At 47.1% G+C, this 17,579-nt stretch overlaps 1 protein-coding gene across 1 annotated transcript; it reads right to left on the reverse strand.

Annotated features, from left to right (window-relative positions):
• Positions 1-3,473: 3,473 nt before the first annotated feature.
• Positions 3,474-6,482, reverse strand: LOC149353478 (uncharacterized). Its single transcript, XM_089577353.1, has 2 exons — positions 6,412-6,482; positions 3,474-6,243 (listed from the first exon to the last, which is right to left on the reverse strand). The coding sequence occupies exon 2, from the start codon at positions 6,201-6,203 to the stop codon at positions 3,621-3,623; it is 2,583 nt and encodes an 860-aa protein (XP_089433479.1). The 5' UTR covers positions 6,204-6,243; positions 6,412-6,482; the 3' UTR covers positions 3,474-3,620.
• Between the last annotated feature and the right edge of the window lie 11,097 nt (positions 6,483-17,579).

The raw sequence follows: 17,579 nt of genomic DNA on the forward strand, positions 1-17,579 counted from the left end.
GACGTAGCGCTGGTTTCCGCTGAGCGGGAAAGAGGCATCAGCTCATTCGGCCTGACTGCCTCTACGCAAGGCTCTCCTGAGGACGTACTGTCGCTGCACGGATCTTCACACTTATCAGTCTGCATGGCAGCACGAATTTTTGATGACTTTCGTCTGAATTCCACAATTTTCGGCTTTGAGAATCGGTCTGGCAGGCCGGGAAAGAGTCGAGGGATGGCACCGGGCACTAGCGTCCAGTTCCCGCGGGGAATTCGGACCTCTTGCCCATTCACAACGTGCCTGTAGTCCTTGATAATATCGTCATGCTCAAAATGACGCTCACATATCTTAGACGTGTGAGAGAGCCGTCTATCCTTGCGATGCAACATCTGCTCCCACCTTTTAAATTCGCTTGCATCGCGAGGCGGTTGGAAAAAATGATGACCGGTGGCATCGTTTCTGTTGCCACTTGTGCAGCCGGGCGCAAAGCAGGATGGCATGTGTCCCTCTCGCTTGAAGTCACCAAGTGCACATATTTCACCACAAACACGTTTTAACAACACTAACACCACTATCACACGAAAAACCAGCTTGAAAATCTGTCTAGCCTGTCGTAGCTGCAGCGAGCGAAACTCCCGCGACAGCAGACGATGTAGAAAAGCTCGACTGCAGCGCCACTAGTTCCCGTGACCGCCACTAGCCACAGCACAGCGGAGCAACGTTGACCGTAGCGTTGGTGGCGTTCCCTCGCGGTACAAAGCAAAATTTAATAATACATGAATCACTCTAAAGCGCTTTAAATCCAAATCTTGCACACTATAAAATGCTTATAAAGGTGTACTAAGTTCATTATAAAATTCAACAAACCTCGTTTGTCTAATTGCACACGCAATGCACTTGGTGGAGCGACACACAAATGAAAAGTGCAGTGGCGGTTGGCTCACGTGACCCGTTCTTTGTAGACCACCCAAGAAGCCCATGAGGTGGCGCCGATGTGATGATAAAGCACGGAATACATCCAGATAACCCAATGAAGCTGGAGGCGTGACGAGTGTGGTATTTTGTCTTGCTACCATTAGTTCACTCATCAAGGGTGGTATTCTCCCGGTGTCGCCTTTTGCGAAATGTCGCAGTCGCACTTCGCTGATTGGCTCGAGCCGCGGTGACGGCGGCGTGACAACACGGATCCGCCTTCCTGCTACGTCGTCGTGACGTGCCCCAATCATAGAGTTTCTTACTATTACCTAGAGGGAAAGCTGGCAAGCCGTCTATGGGAGTTTGCATGGAGACCCCACGTGACCACCTCAGCCACCATGGGCGCTCAAAGCATCATGGGGCGGTGAGCTACTTGTTGCGGAACTGTAACTTTTGGCCAAAAAATAATAAAAAAATAAAGCTGTTTGATAGCTACAAACGTCCTAACATTCAATATCTTGTCTAATGATTGCAACAAACGAGCAGAAAAGCATTTAAGTGCAAAGTTTGCCTAAAATAAGACATGACTAGCTTTCCTATTGGCCAAGTGATGAACACTAAAAAAACTAATATTTCGTAATTAACAGGCGCACTTTTAAAAGTAAATATGTTTTCAAAAAAAATGTTGTTCTTTAGGTACTTTAAGAGGTTTTTTAATGGCATTTCGGAAGAGTAAAACCTTTTATTGGCGTCGTGTGTCGTCGCGTCTTCACTACTATGGCTTTTGCACACTGCGTTCGCGCGAAAGTCGTCTGCGCACACACGAACTACGTTTTCGGAATGAAACGCGTTAGTACTGCCACTCTGTGTTCCCGAAAAACTACGACTGTGCCGCAACAAGTAGCTCACCGCCCCATGATGCTTTGAGCGTCCATGTTGGCTGAAGTGCAGCGCCGCCAGCTTTCCCTCTAGGTAGTAGTAAGAAACTCTATGGCCCCAATTTACTACGCTTAGTCGAACAACGGAATGCGCTGAAGCGATTCGCGCGGGCGACGGGCTACCGTTAGCGTACGAACGCAATCGGCAGTTGCGGCTTTTGCGCCCTTGGCGTGAAAACATGGCGACGTCCTTTCAAGCGAGAGCCGCCCGCTTCAGCCAATTCAGCAGTCCTTGCGATTCCGGTCGGCATGTTTACCGGCAACTACTGGTGTTGTTACTTTTCGCTATGACTTACCTTGCTTCGACGATAAAGTTTAAGCTGCAATTCAGCCTAGTTTTTTAGATACGCTCTCGATTCTGGAGCGCGCAAGCCTAATGGCACCTCCAGCTACACTGCTACCGTCTGCAACTGCCCGAAACGCAGCCGAAACCTAGCACAACCGTCCGGAACGAAACAAAATAGATTTGGAGCTTTTTCGCGGTGTTTTATAGACTTAAATGAAGTAAAGCGAGTTTATATTAAATTTGCAAATGTTTTTTTGAACATTAGACGTCATGTGATGGCAAATATTCTTGCTATAAAAGATACGAAACTACTGCTGCTAGTGAATCAGCAGTGGTAAATGGTCGCTTCTCGGAGTGAATGAATGCACCGCAGACGAAAGTGCCGGCGGCTTTTTCCGTTTCTTCGAGCACCTGTAAGCACTTTTTTAGGCCCCCGCCCATATGCGACATGTCGCAAAAGGCGACACCGGCAGAATACCACCCCTGAGGGCGTCGCCAGCGCTCGGGAAGATTCCGAGTTTCAGCAAACTCTGGCCTTCCAGCATAGCGCCCCGTGTATGAAAATAATTCTTAGAAATGATGATGTATAAACACAGCAGAAAAACAGTTGTGTGATCAAGGGCACTATTGTACTTCAACGCAAGTAAATGAAAATATCAGGCTGCTGTAGCAATCACTGAAGTGACAACCTTCTTTCCTAGTGTTCACACTTCGGCAGCGGAAAAGTAATCTAACAAGAATGTGTGGGATCTAAAATATATTTTAATTCACTGCAGCATTCCAAATTCGTGAGCAGTACCGAAATGGTAGACGCGTACAGGACGCAAAACGACAGGACAATGGCTATATTAGTCTCCTGTCTTCCTCTGCTGTTTCGCTTGTAATTATGAATCGAGGAAGCCACTGCCAACTAACCAAACTAAACGCTTCAACGTTCACTGTAGCAGAGGCGTATCCTTGATTCATAGGCGACAGGGCCTAAGATTTTGTCGTCGTCGATGAGAAAGCAGCGCTGGGGGAGGAATAAATGTAACCGCGCTCGAAAGATTCCAATCTATGAGGCGCAAGCTGATAGAGGTGGCTCCCGCGAGTGGATTTGGCTCATTTTGATTTGAACAACAGCAAGGTCTGGCTCATTTTTATCTCTTATAGGATTTGAGCTCGGGTCTTCTAAGCGTTAATGGGCGCCCTTCGTTCTCAGAGATTTTGCAAAAATGGTCTGTGGAGGAATTTTCCATTACAGCAAAAGCTCATCTAGTTTTAATTTCTGGATTTGGGTCATTTCGATAAAAACTCCTGAATTGTTCGAAAACATGGGAGGAGTATGTCTGAGGAAAAGGAAACCGAAATAAAACTGAACCGACACTTTATTCAGAAATGAAGTCAGTATCCTTTAAAGAACTGCTGGAAGGCACAAGCCGGCTGGAAGTGAACCCGATAAGCAACATATCGCATGCAGATGGAAAACACATGTCTTGTCTTGACAGCGCTTCGTGCTCGCCTCATTGCAGATGCCGTGTAGTACCTCGGGGCGACGATTTTCCTGGAGAGCGGTCTTCATGGTCAGCATCGTTGTCGTTCGCATAACGCATGATGGGCTCGAAAGATGGAGATGTGGGTCTCCGTTCCGCAAAAAGAAGGCTCGGAAATATCACTGTTGTCAACAGAAGTAAGAATAGAAATATCGAGTTAACATAAACCGCATATACTAGAGGAACAAAGCGCAAAAAAGCCGGATCCGTGAACCTGTTGCAAGCATCGACTAGAAGCCTTCCAAACCGTCTGCAGCCCGACATTAGCCATCCACTATCTTCGGCACTGCCCCCGTCGTAGAACATGAAATCGTCCCGAGCTGCGCTTTCATCACTGCCCGAAGAGCTGCGGGCGCTGTCTGCAAAGGGCACAGATGCGATGACTCTCGCACTCAACTTCTTTCGTTGTCTAAGGAAGGGCGTTGCAGAGCTCTCCCTGCCACCACCTTCGTTTCCAAGTGGATTCATGGGTTCTGCGGCTGCTGCTTGTGCCATAGCTGCAAGCCTACGTGCGGTAATAAAGTGCCGTTTCACACGGAAGCTCATCGGGTTTGTCGGGAACGTGCTAGAACATGGCTCTGCCGGGACGTCCGTTTGAAACGACGGCGTAGTTTGAACGCCCTCGAGCGGAGAGGTGATAATTTCAGCGTCGGCCGTTGCCTGCAGCTGGTCAGTCGGGCTAGTGCGATGGTTCGGAGCTTGCGAATTGTCAGTAACCATCCTGGAGACCCACCCTAGCATTCTGCTAAGTACGGCACCACCCTCGTCGCAGGACGACATGCCGTCGCTCTGATCTCCGCTTTCGCCGTGGTCCGAAAAGCCGCGTGTGCTTCGGTGTTCCGCGGGCACAGATGCGGTGCCTATCGCACTCAACTTCCCTGGCTGCCTAAGCAAGGGGGTCGCAGAGCTCTCCCTGCCACTGCCTTCGTTTCCAAGTGGATTCATGGGTTCTGCGGCTGCTGCTTGTGCCATAGCTGCAAGCCTACGTGCGGTAATAAAGTGTCGTTTCACACGGAAGCTCATCGGGTTTGTCGGGAACGTGCTAGAAAATGGCTCTGCCGGGACGTCCGTTTGAAACGGCGGCGTAGTCTGAACGCCCTCGAGCGGAGAGGTGATAATTTCAGCGTCGGCCGTTGCCTGCAGCTGGTCAGTCGGGCTAGTGCGATGGTTCGGAGCTTGCGAATTGTCAGTAACCATCCTGGAGACCCACCCTAGCATTCTGCTAAGTACGGCACCACCCTCGTCGCAGGACGACATGCCGTCGCTCTGATCTCCGCTTTCGCCGTGGTCCGAAAAGCCGCGTGTGCTTCGGTGTTCCGCGGGCACAGATGCGGTGCCTATCGCACTCAACTTCCCTGGCTGCCTAAGCAAGGGGGTCGCAGAGCTCTCCCTGCCACCACCTTCGTTTCCAAGTGGATTCATGGGTTCTGCGGCTGCTGCTTGTGCCATAGCTGCAAGCCTACGTGCGGTAATAAAGTGCCGTTTCACACGGAAGCTCATCGGGTTTGTCGGGAACGTGCTAGAAAATGGCTCTGCCGGGACGTCCGTTTGAAACGGCGGCGTAGTCTGAACGCCCTCGAGCGGAGAGGTGATAATTTCAGCGTCGGCCGTTGCCTGCAGCTGGTCAGTCGGGGTAGTGCGATGGTTCGGAGCTTGCGAATTGTCAGTAACCATCCTGGAGACCCACCCTAGCATTCTACTAAGTATGGCACCACCCTCGTCGCAGGACGACATGCCGTCCCTCTGATCTCCGCTTTCGCCGTGGTCCGAAGAGCCGCGTGTGCTCCGGTGTTCCGCGGGCACAGATGCGGTGCCTATCGCACTCAACTTCCCTGGCTGCCTAAGCAAGGGGGTCGCAGAGTTCTTCCTGCCACTGCCTTCGTTTCCTAGTGGATTCATAGGTTCTGCGGCTGCTGATTGTGCCATAGCTGCAAGCCTACGAGCGGTAATAAAGTGCCGTTTCACACGGAAGCTCATCTGGTTTCTCGGGAACGTGCTAGAAAATGGCTCCGCCGGGACGTCCATTGCAAAAGGCTTCGGGGAGCTGATAATTTCAGCGTTGGCCATGGCCTGCGGCTGGTTGGGCGGGCTAGTGCGATGGTGTGTCGGGTTCGGAGCTTGCGAAATGTCCAGACTGTGGCATATTGGCGAGGACGCCGATTCGGGCTCGTTCCCGTGAGCAGGCTCTGGATCGATTGAAGGAGCCGTCGCTGACCTTGACGTGGTCTCTGGCGCGTCCTCACCTGGCGATGATGATTCTCCTGGGCGTCGACGACGCACGTCTCGGCGCTCATCACCGTGCCGTGACGCTGATACAGGCTCGTTCGTGGTAGCAGGCTCCTGTCTGCTGGAAGGGGCTGGCGCTGTACTCGATGCAATCTCAAGCGTGTCTAGCGCTGGCGGCGGCGATTCTCCGAAGCGTGTTGCGGGCGGCAGCGAAGAGGTTAGGCATCGACGGCGACGCAGGTATCGGCACTCATCGCTGGTCGCCTCCCGCTTCTGGCCAGCGCTGCCGCCGTCTGAGTCGTTCCCTTCTTCGCTTGTGTTGCGCATGTGGCTCCGGGAAACCGCCTTCGCTGTGCGGAGGAACGGCCTGCGGGAGAACAGTGATTAATGAGACATGCACATCCTGGCAGTAGCAGGCGCTTCTGCTGGATTCTAAAATCAGAGCACTGGCCACAAGTGCATTCACGAGAAAAAGAGGAGCTCCCGCAACCTGGCTAATAATTGCATAGGTGAACAAGTAGCATCAATAACATACCTTTCAAATGCTGTTCGAGTAGAGGGCTAGCACGACTGTGTCAGTGTCTGCCGAAACGATGCAAGAGCACGATGGAAGAATGATGATGATGATGATACGGCAGCCAGCCAGCGCGAGACACTTCAACGTCTTCCTTTTCAAGCGCCACCTGAGAACACCAGGTGGCATTACTACCCCTGCCAAAAAAAATATAAAACCGGGGCTGGAGCATGAGCAATGGAAGGGGAAAAGACAATAGCACAAGCACAGAAAAATGTAGAAGGGAGGTGGGCGAAGGTGTCCCACGCGACAACTAGCGGAACACTGAGCGTACTGCCCATCACCGCGTGAAGTACGGTTTCATGCGTACTACGTGTACAGCCGCCCTGATTTTTTAATAATATAGCGCGGGCGTCGACCGAACTGCTGGTCAGCGCCTTATAACGGCGATAAGCGTGCAACAAGGCGAGAGTTCGCGCACGCGCACGAAGGCAGAGCGTCATCTGCTACGCTGTTCCGAGCACGAGGACACACGCCCTGCCACAATATCAGTTCGCAAGATCCCGCCAAGCCGTAGAGCGCATGCGTATGATTAATATGTGAGACTGCATGAGGCGTGACTTCTTTCTCTCTCTTTTTTTTTGCCTATTACGGGAGGCCAGCATGGCGATGCAAAGTTATGATAAGAAAAAATAAAAGGAAAGAAATATAGCAGCACATTGAAACCATTGCCTGGATCGCGATAAACAAGTTCCAACCAGCTCGTTAATCAGCCTTGAAGTGTCTCGACGGTAATAACTTTCCATCGCCAGGATGGCCTCCCGTAATAGGCAAAAAAAAGAAAAGAAAATCACGTCTCATGCAGTGTCACATATTAATCATGCGCATGCGCTCTACGACTTGGCGGGATTTTGCGAACTGATATTGTGGCAGGGCGTGTGTCCTCGTGCTCGGAACAGCGTAGCAGACGACGCTCTGCCTTCGTGCGCGTGCGCGAACTCTCGCCTTGTTGCACGCTTATCGCCGTTATAAGGCGCTGGCCAGCAGTTCGGTCGACGCTCGCGCTATATTATTAAAAATCAGGGTGGCTGTACAACCTCTGAGCGGGGTGGGCGACGCTGAGGCTGCACAGTCCCGACAGGAAGAACTTCGTAGGTCACTTCTGTGACGCGGCGCAAAACTCTGTAAGGTCCAAAGTAACGACACATCAGTTTTTCAGACAAGCCTGGGCGGCGTACCGGGGTCCACACCCAAACTTGGTCACCAGGATGGTATTCTACGTGCCGATAGCGGAGGTTGTAGCGGCGCGCATCCATGCTCTGCTGCCGCTGAATGTGAATACGGGCAAGTTGACGTGCTTACTCGGCGTGCTGAGCGAACTGCTCGGAGCCTGGCGTGAGTGGGTGGTTATCAGTGCAGCATGGAAGCATTGCATCCAGCATCGTCTGAACGTCCCGTCCGTAGATCAGACGAAATGGTGTAAAGCGGGTCGTCTCCTGCACTGTAAGAAATGTGTGTGAAATGACAAGTATTTGTACGGAAATTTTCTGTTGTCATACAGAGAATATGTTTTGCGCCCTTAAGAAAAGAAAGTAATTTTCTGTTTTTGGATCCGAAAAACCTGTGCCACCTTTCATCAAACACGTTACATATTTTAAGCGTCAAAAAGTTTCTACGCGCAATATTAGCGTGCAGAATGAGAAGCAGTCCTATTTGCTGCGGTCCTGCATTCATCGATTGATGTGCGCGATGCGCTAGGATAATACCGGCGTGCTGTGTCCGTGATTTTCACCGATCAGACCGTTCGCACACAAGGTGAGTGGTGCACATTTTTACCGGCATGAACGATACGCTTTTTGTCGTCTTTTGGGTGTATTGTTACGGGCTTGTACTGCTGTTGAAACGGGCAGTGAAGATAAATCGCCGGGGGACCTTGGAAAATCTTGAGTGAACGGATAGCTTTAGTTACCACTACAGATCTCAAGACTAGCAGTCTCCCCAACTAGTTTCGAGCGTCCTAATGCACTTGCAAAGAATCAAGAGCAAGCGTGCGTTTGCATGGAGAGCGAATGCTATTATTTCTAATAGCGTGCCCACCACAGCCGCTTTACCGCCGATGCGTCACTGCTGCTTTACTGTGTCTCACAAAAGGTGCACAGCGCGCGGAAGAGACGAGAACACTAGCGAGAAACACGGAAGAGTGCTATAGTTTGCGGGAAAATGCACAAATTTTGCTTTGTCTGCAGATGGGCACACCTAAAAGTACCGAGTGAGTGAGCGGGGGAAATTTTAGGCCAGGAAAGTACGCGATTGGTTAGCGGAGGATACGTCAAAGAGCGCGGGATTTTCAAATTCGTTTCTCGTCTAAGAAAGGATCATAAGTGTACGTTGTATCTTTTTATTTTTATTGACGTTTATGCATGCAGGTGCAAGTAATGCAGTAATTGCGTTTATTTTGTAAGATTTAACACTGATTTTATTTTTTGCCAAATAGTGTTGCACGAGTCAACGCAGTCTGAAAAGTTTCTGCACGGGCGTTTCAAATGCTGAACTTGCGCTGCCACAGGGAAGTTTTTCAACGGCACTGATGTCATTCGAGTCGACATTCGAAATTTTTGAGTGCCTTCGACACGCGAGCTCAGTCTCGCCATCGCTTCGGCTAGCCCATGGAAGAGGTCAAGGGAGGAGTAACTTTATGAAAAAGGGTCAAATTACACAGATTAAAATACAAATTAAAAAAGGGGGGGAATCCTAGGCTAGGAGGCGCAAGCCACCGCCCGATACGAAGGGTTAAGCCACTACCATCCATCCATCCGCCCGCCCACAACCGTGCCGTGCGCGTCTGCTTGGGCTCTGTGGCTGTTGAATACGATATCTGCTGCTTGCGTTTTTCTGGTGCTTCTTTTAGCAAATAGTTCGTGTACTCGCTAAATGGGCGCCTCGAGATAACAGTACACCATTGAGCATTCACTACGCGAGCTCGAACTTTCCGCAGCACTGCGCCGATCACGACGACTGCTCACCTTAGTACAGGTGCCCCAAAAGTAATACGGAGCACGCGAGCGGTGGCAGAAATGGAAAAAACTGCATGCCAGCGCGCTCTATCAGCAGATGCGCGGCAAAGAGCGAAGGGGCGTCAGCACATCCGGCTGTCCCATCTCGATAACTTGATGCTCGCGTTATCGCCTCAACAAGGGAAGCTGCGCTGCTACCATCCCTGCCCCTCAGGGGCGCTTTCAATACCTCATGGTTGTTGTTCGTCCGGGCTGTGCAGAAATGTTTGCCATCGGCACCGTGCGCTTTATTCTTCGGCAGGAACTGCATTATCTTTGTGTGCGGAGCAGCCGAAGTTTGTGCTACACATGGCAGCGAGTTTGTGCGCTGACGAGTATAAGCACTCGAGCAACGTTTTGGCAAATGCGGTGACAACTTTGCTTCGCTCTAGGGAACGCATTACAAAAAAAAAAAAACAATAGCATGCATGTGCTGTCTTTGATAAAAATAGGTGCTCAACGGCATAGCTAGTGGGCTAATAATTCAAGACCATTTTCTTGAACACAAATTCACTTTCTCACGCTGGACAACCTTCGAGAGCAACCCGGATATGTCGACTCATTATACGAGTCCCTTCCTCGGCGCATGGTTGATGTCATTAACATGAGCAGGAGCTTCACCCGTCATTAAACTTTGAGTTTGCATGAGAAGTGCCTTTGAAAGTTGTTTTTTTTAATCGCTTCCACCCTGTTACCATTTTCTCCTTGCATGTTTGCAAAATATAGCCGATAGGGATGGCTAAATGAGATACAAGCTCGTTTTTTGTTTGTCTTTATTTCCTCCATTGTAAGAAAGCAAATTTGTGCCAAGAGAAGTGACCCTTAATTAGTTCAGTTGCTATACTGTTTTGCCCCTATCTTTATAATGAAAACAACGAAGGCAACACATGAATGTTATTCTTTTTTTCATGCACTTCCTTGAACCAAGAAAAAGTTCATCACCCTTGCCAAACCGGCGGACGAAGCATCTGTATTCTGTAGCTCGTGCACAAACTCGACGAACACATGAGCTTGTTCATCACAATAAAGGAGCACAAACTTCATGACGAACGCAGAAAGGGAAGACGGAAGTCTGCTCATCCCTTTCTCCGTCCTTCTTGATGTTTGCTCTGTTTTCATTGTCACAAACTCGCCTCGAAGCGAAGAGCGAACCACGGCGGTCTCGCAGGCTGAAAATGGTGGCATTCCTGAAAAAGCAAAAAGTGCAGCCTGCCAAATGCCACTTTCTACACGGCGCGGACAAACAACAAACCCTTGCATGATGTATTGAAAGTGCCCCTGGCGAGCACTGATGCTGATGGTAGCAGTGCAACTTCGCTCGTGGTGGCGATAACGTGAGCATCAAGTTATCGAGATGGGTCAGCCGGATGTGCCGACACCCCTTCGCTCTTTGCCGCGCATCTGTTGATAGAGCACGCTGGCATGCAGTTTTTTCCATTCCGGCCACCGCTCGCGTGCTCCGTATTATTTTGGGGTACCTGTACCTCGTACTATGCTACTGAAAACATAGCCATTTACAAACAGTTTGCTCGCTTGCTTGAGATAAAATGCAAGCTGTGCTCTACTTATGTTAAGTAATCCCCTGTGACCTAGTAGTGTGACATTTGGGGAGGCTGGCAGGTGCAAGGTTATTCACTACCGGTCAGCCGGATTAAATGCAGTGCTAGGACAATCTCTCGACACCACTCTATGGAGGGCCTCTTTTGCTCTTGAGAGGCATTTACACTTTGTTCTGGAGCTGTATTTCACTAAAATGATGCAATGTTTATGTGTTGTAGACAATCCAGCACGTGTAAATGCCTCTGTTGATTTTTAGGGCCTTTATATGTGGTTGACACTTATTTGTATACAATCCAAAGCATTTCACCACATATTGTTTGGAAAAATAAGAGTCTGAGCAAGCGCAGACTTATTTATGCTTATGCTCTGCTGCATGCTTATTTGTAACTGGTTTAAAGTTGCAGCTTTCACATGGTGCTACTTTAGTAGACAATTCTTATACGCATTTAACTCCCTCTCATGCCGGGAATCTGCCAGTGATGACGACATCGGGGACATGCCATGCTCTCCTTTCATCATTGCAAAAGGCATAATTCCCTGTGGTACCGCACTTGGGCGAGCGTTCCTGATTTAAAACTTGTTTTGTGCAGGGGGCAGTTTCCTTACTGCAAAGAGCTTCACCATATGCATCGACACCCTGCAAGGGATGCACGCAGCCAACCCATGCAGGGCTTCAATCTCATGTTTTTGGTGCACTTTGCTTTCAGTGTTGCGTACCCCAAGGAAACAAGCCTCTGCTTGGAGTTCACGCAGCGGTAAGTACTGATCTCACTTGTTAACTGAGTTGTGACGACCTTTCTTGTTTTGATTTTGGCACTTCTTATATATGCAGTGATGATCAAAGTTATAGGTATATACCACTTTATCATAAGACCTTTTTATGAAAATGCTAACAAAGTGCAAAAGCAATTTTGATAAAAGTAAGAAAATGTTTGCTGAACCCAGGCAACTAATCAGCTATGGAATGAAATTTTGCTGCTGCTGCTGCTTGGTTAATGCAGCTGGTAAAATAGCGCTCTGAAAAAATCTGTAGAAAGGAAAGAAAGATACAACTATTTTTTGTGGAGTTGATCTCCAACCACTTCTTCACAGATTATGGCTCTACTACCTGCATTGCATGAAGCCCAGTCACTAATATGAAAGGGTTGGAAAGGGTACATGGTACTATATTGCTTATGAGATTATGTAGCAGTGTATGGCTATTTTGGTGGAAGTCATATACGTTGCTTGCTCATAGGGGTCATAGATATTTGCCCAGAGGAGCACAGCACCTGGGGGAGAGGGTTTACTGAAGAGTGCATATGTGCATGCAATGCCAGTAACCCTTTTGTGGCCATGTAACCATCCATTGTTTATGGATAGATTTGAATGCGTTGCCATGCAGATTTGATGGATTTGACGTCGTAGATGATACTTCGAAAAAATTGTCAGCATTCTTTTGCTATTAGTAAGTATGAGGACTTCATGTAACTGTGCGATGAACTTTGTGATGGTTTGATCGCATTTACACTACGGCTGCTAGAGCTTCTTTGATCTTGAGCTCTGGCAGCTGATGTGGTTCTGGCGTTATTTGGAGGGTATGCTATATTTTGTATTTTGTTTTTTGTATTTCGTGGTGCTTAATCGGTGTTCAGATAGGATAAATGATGAGGATTTAAATATTTGTCCAATGTCTGGTTCTTTTCATTGCTGTATTATGTGGAAACACATTTGTCTTGTAATCTAAGCCAGTTTTTAATACTCTGTGCTTTAAAATAAAAATTTGAAATATGAACACACTTAGTGGAGACAACGTATGCTCAGAAGAATAAAGGTTATGTTAACCATTTGTGTTAGAGAAATGGAACAGAAAAAGCAAAGATATCTTCATAAGTCGCATTGAAGCTGGACTTTCTTCAAGAAGAAATCAGCTGCCTCAAATAAGAGCAAATCTATTGTGATTGCAGCGTTTGAAGTTTCAGTATATAGTTTTTTGCTGTGAATAGATCATGTATACTGTCCATTACCATTGGCCACTGTGTTTTCCCGCCTCTTCAGTATTCAGAGGATTTTGACTTAAATAGTCGGGGGAACCATGGAAAAGTCAGGGAACTGGAAGAAAGTAGCTTGCTTGACACCCTGGTTTAGTGGCGGGTCATGCATGGTGTTTGTACTTATCATGTCAGTCAACATGACCGGAATCATGGTGTAAGTGTACAAGCCTTTGCGACCACAGTGCTTCATTTTTGCAGCCAGAGTTTTGAGCATGCTAAGTCAATGAGGCTTCCTTGTTCATGTTAGCAGTCATTTTGTGAGTTCTGTCAAAAAATAATCTTCTTTAGCTCCAACATTTTTTGGAATTGCATTCTTCTGCTAAGTCTTTTGTCTATATAACTCACAATGGGGTTATTAAATAGAGCAGTGAAATTTTTGTATGGTGTGCTCTTGCTACTGACTCCGAGAGAAGCCTATGGCTAAAGGTACGCCGGATAGACCCGGTGCATTTCCTCCCCTTAGTACATCGGATAGACCCGGATAATTTTTTTTCCAAATACATCGGACAAATCTGACAGTGTTTTTCAAAGTCCGGCCATTTGATTCTTGCCCGGCAGTCAGCTTGATTTACTCGCATAGTGCTCCTTTGAATTCTGTCAGGATTAGTCATACCTTGGGCTCAAGAATGTTTACTAACTGCCCGGAATGGGCCAATTGGTGTTTGGCGCACATACTCTGAGAGCTCCATGCAATGAACTGCTTTATCGCATGACAAACAGCATGTTCTCCGGTTGCACCGTTCACCACATATCGTTTAGTTAGGGTGTGTGAACTGCAAAATTATTCCTGGCTTTTTCCATGCAGCATGGTGCACATGTGTGCTTTTCTGTCGTGTGCCGAAGTCCGCTGTGTGAACTTGAAGGTTTGTTTACTTGCTACGATCCGCTGTCCCTCAGTCGAAGCTGAGTGCGCGTGTGGGATCGGTGCTCCAAATACACGTGTGGTGTGTGGCATTGGCTGAGAGGGGCCCATTGACTCACGCTAAGCTCGAACCATTCAATATGTGCAAATTTCCGCCTGAAAGACCAAGCAGCGAGCTAGGCACTTTCCTTGTATTCCCCTCAAAAATGTCAATGTTGGCCCGGAAGTGGTCTGTACATGCTTCCTGCTTTGTGGTTGCTCCTCCACAATGTTCTTGTGTATTGTGGTGGAGTATCTCTTTGAGTCACCTAGGTCAATGCTGTAAATAAATTCCCCATACTATTGCTTTTGCATGGCTGTGAGGCATAATAGAAATATTTTAAAGATGAATATTATATCTGGTGATAAAAAAGAGCTAGCATTATGTTTCTTATGTAATACGGATAGGTGCATCTAGGGATATGCGTGTTGTGCTGAGCATAGGTGCTCGATCTAGCAAGCATTCTGCTGCACTGCAGTGCTGGTGATAACTTGCTTAAATTATGTGCAGAGGTGACAGATTACAAGACCAGTGCGAAAGCACCAGGCTGCTGGTGTGAGTGATGGTAGTGCTATATGCATGTGCAACCGGGTGTGAAAACATATATCTGAGATTTTTTGGGAGAGCTGGACTTGTTTTACTTCATCTGAATGACAGCCGGCGATATAAGAATGGGAAAACTTCCCTTTGAAGCTCCTCGAAAGTCACAATATGTGGCATGCAACTTGCAAATGCTTCGCAGAGAAGAGTGTTGCACGCAGCAGTAGTGCACTGGCTGGCAGCATCCACTATCATGTTGGACGAGATTTAGCCATGGGCCGGCAGCTACATCCGCCGTACGCTCAGTGAGAATGAACAGTCTGTCAGGTGTATCTTTAGACACTTCAGCGAAAGAAAAGCGGAAATTAAAAAAGCGGAGAGTTTAGCTAGGCTTGTGTTGGATACACTGTGCTGTGGGAAGGACAAAAGAAGAAAAACATGGAAAAAAGTCTTTTTACACTGTATGATATATGCAGATGCCTCTAGAGATGCAGAAGAAAGGGGAGTGTGCTAGGTATGCGTCCAGTGTCTCATAAACAATGGCCGAGGGCAGATCTCTGAATGACATGCAACTTTTCATTTCCAGCAGTTTGTAGCTTTCATGCCAGTGTCCTTGCATGGAGTTAAGGACCCCATATTTAACTAAGTAATCAGTGATGACAGTTACCAATGGAGTGAAGGACCCCATATTTAACTAAGAAATCAGTGATGACAGTTACCAAACAGCGCTTTGCCAGTAGCTTCCCTGTCTGTGTGCACAGGTGTATACGGTAACAGAACAGTCCCTCAAAATACACATTGATTCACCAGTACCACCTTAAGATGTGTCCCAGCGTCCGTACTTTCTTAATTTTCTCCTTTCAGTAAGTGTAACCCGTGCAACATTGCCAGGTAATTTTGGCAGTATCACGTTGCCTCAGGGACGACCTTACCGCACCTTGTGTGAGCCCTTTCTTAGGCCCATACTTGCAAAGTCTCTCATTAATTCCTTTTGTTTATACCTTTTTTTACATTGCAATTTTTTTTGTATTTTTCAGAGGGAAGCCCAATTGTAAAACAAAATTGTGCTTTACAGTACATTACCGCAAGCTGTGCCCTAGATGGCTGTAGCCTGAAGGAATACTGCAAACCAATAGCGGCAACCGGAAGTCTCCACCACAATGCCACCAAAGGTGACGGACCACCAACTTCGCAAGCAGATAGTACGGTTTAAAATATAGAAAAGCAAAGAGGCTTGCCACTGAAAGATGAGTTTAGTTACATGAACTGAAAATGCTGACACCTTCAGCTCCTCTTCTAAAAGTGCATGCATAAGCAAAGCATAGATCTTATATGTCTGATTAAAATTTCTTTAATAAATCAACCAGTCCAAGGACATAAATAGAATGGGCATCAAAGTGACACAAGTAGTATAAATATTCAAAGAGAAGTGGCAGCAACAAGATCCCAGTAATGAAGGGACCGATAAAGTGCCTATTTGGTGAGAAACAGTTGCATAGACTGAGCTCCCGACTTATCCAAGAGAGTCAGTTGTTGCTGTTGCAGTGCCCCAGAAGCCACTTGCACTTGCGTTACAGGGAAAAAAAAAATAAACAATACTTATTAGATGGCGCAGCATGATGCACTTTTCACCAAGGTATCTTTGCCACCATAGTACACATTCCTTTTCCAGTACTCATGACATTGCTAGCCAGAAGGGAGGCATCAGAGGCAAAAAAGCACTCACTTCAATCATTTCATTTTCTGTGAAATGCATGATCACATTCTTCACCATCACTTGAAATATTTTATTCTAATTTGTTTTGCTGCAATAGTGATCTGCCATATCTGGCACACACCTAAATGCTCTTTTATGACTTTGTCGTATTAACCAAGAAGCTCAGGTATCGCAGAAAGTTTTCATTGTTTACAGTGAAAAGCTAGAGCAACACTTTCTGTTGGGCAAAGAGCTGCACAGAAGGCGGCAACGTGGATGCTGAACTGTCAGCTTTTATATCAGAAGAAACGGGGACAGCTATTTGTACACCTTCCTAGCTGTCGGATACACGACGGAAAAAGCTAGGCAAGGTCCATTTGGTATGAAAGCTTGTATCACGGAACACCAAAATAAGACAAAAAAATACGACAAGCAGATTTTTTTTAGGCAGAAAAGAGAAGGAATGGGCCAGCAAGAATTTGCGCAGCTGTATCTATGAAGCAGCAAAAAACCAAAGGTTGCGAAGAATGGCCAACAAGAAACATGCCAAGAACCACGATGAAAACAAGTGAAAAAATAAGACACGCTCTTGAAGGTTACAAGTGATAGAAGAGATAAAGAGCTCAGAGGGCAGCAAGTAACAGGCCAAAAAGCTAAAAAGTTAAAAGTGATAAAAGTTGACAATGAGGGAAAAGACGAAGTGTAAAACCAGGAGCAAGCGGTGAAGGCAAAAAATAAAAAAATACTGCTGAAGGCCCAGGATACACATGATGAGACAAGTGTTATGTAGCTAAAACCAGGCATTGCATGACAAGTAGGCTTGTTCTTTTTCTGATAATGAGTAATGCTGCCATCTTGGCATTCACTGTCAGAACTGTAAAATTTTGGAAACAGGACGTCTATCCGAATTTCAATGAATGGAAGTAATAGCGAAGAACAAAAACTCACTGGCTTGTGAAATCATCAAAGCAGGCAAGATACTGGCAATGAAGGACTAGTGCATAAGGAAACCTTCAGTTTCATTATTTGAAAAAGTACCAGCCTATTTTTCATGCAATACCAGATTTTAGATATGCGACACTTGTCTCACCATGTACACCCTCGGCCTTCAGTCGTATTTTTTATTTTTTGCCTTCACCACTTGCTTCTGGTTTTACATTCGGTCTTTGACCTCATTGTCACTTTTGCGACTTTAATCTTTTTAGCCTTTTGCCCTGTTATTCATTGGCCTGTGACGTTTTTATCTCTTTTATTGGTTTTAGCTTTCAAGACCATGTCTTGTACACTTGTTTCCACCCTGGTTTCTTTCATGTTCCTTGTTGACCATTCTTCACTAACTTTGCTTTTCTGCTGCATCCTAGAAACAGCTGTGCAGATCCTTGCTGGCTTATTGCCTCTGTTTTTT

Source organism: Amblyomma mixtum, chromosome 3, assembly GCF_055824585.1.
Source record: "Amblyomma mixtum isolate Tamu chromosome 3, ASM5582458v1, whole genome shotgun sequence".
Classification (NCBI taxonomy): domain Eukaryota; kingdom Metazoa; phylum Arthropoda; class Arachnida; order Ixodida; family Ixodidae; genus Amblyomma; species Amblyomma mixtum.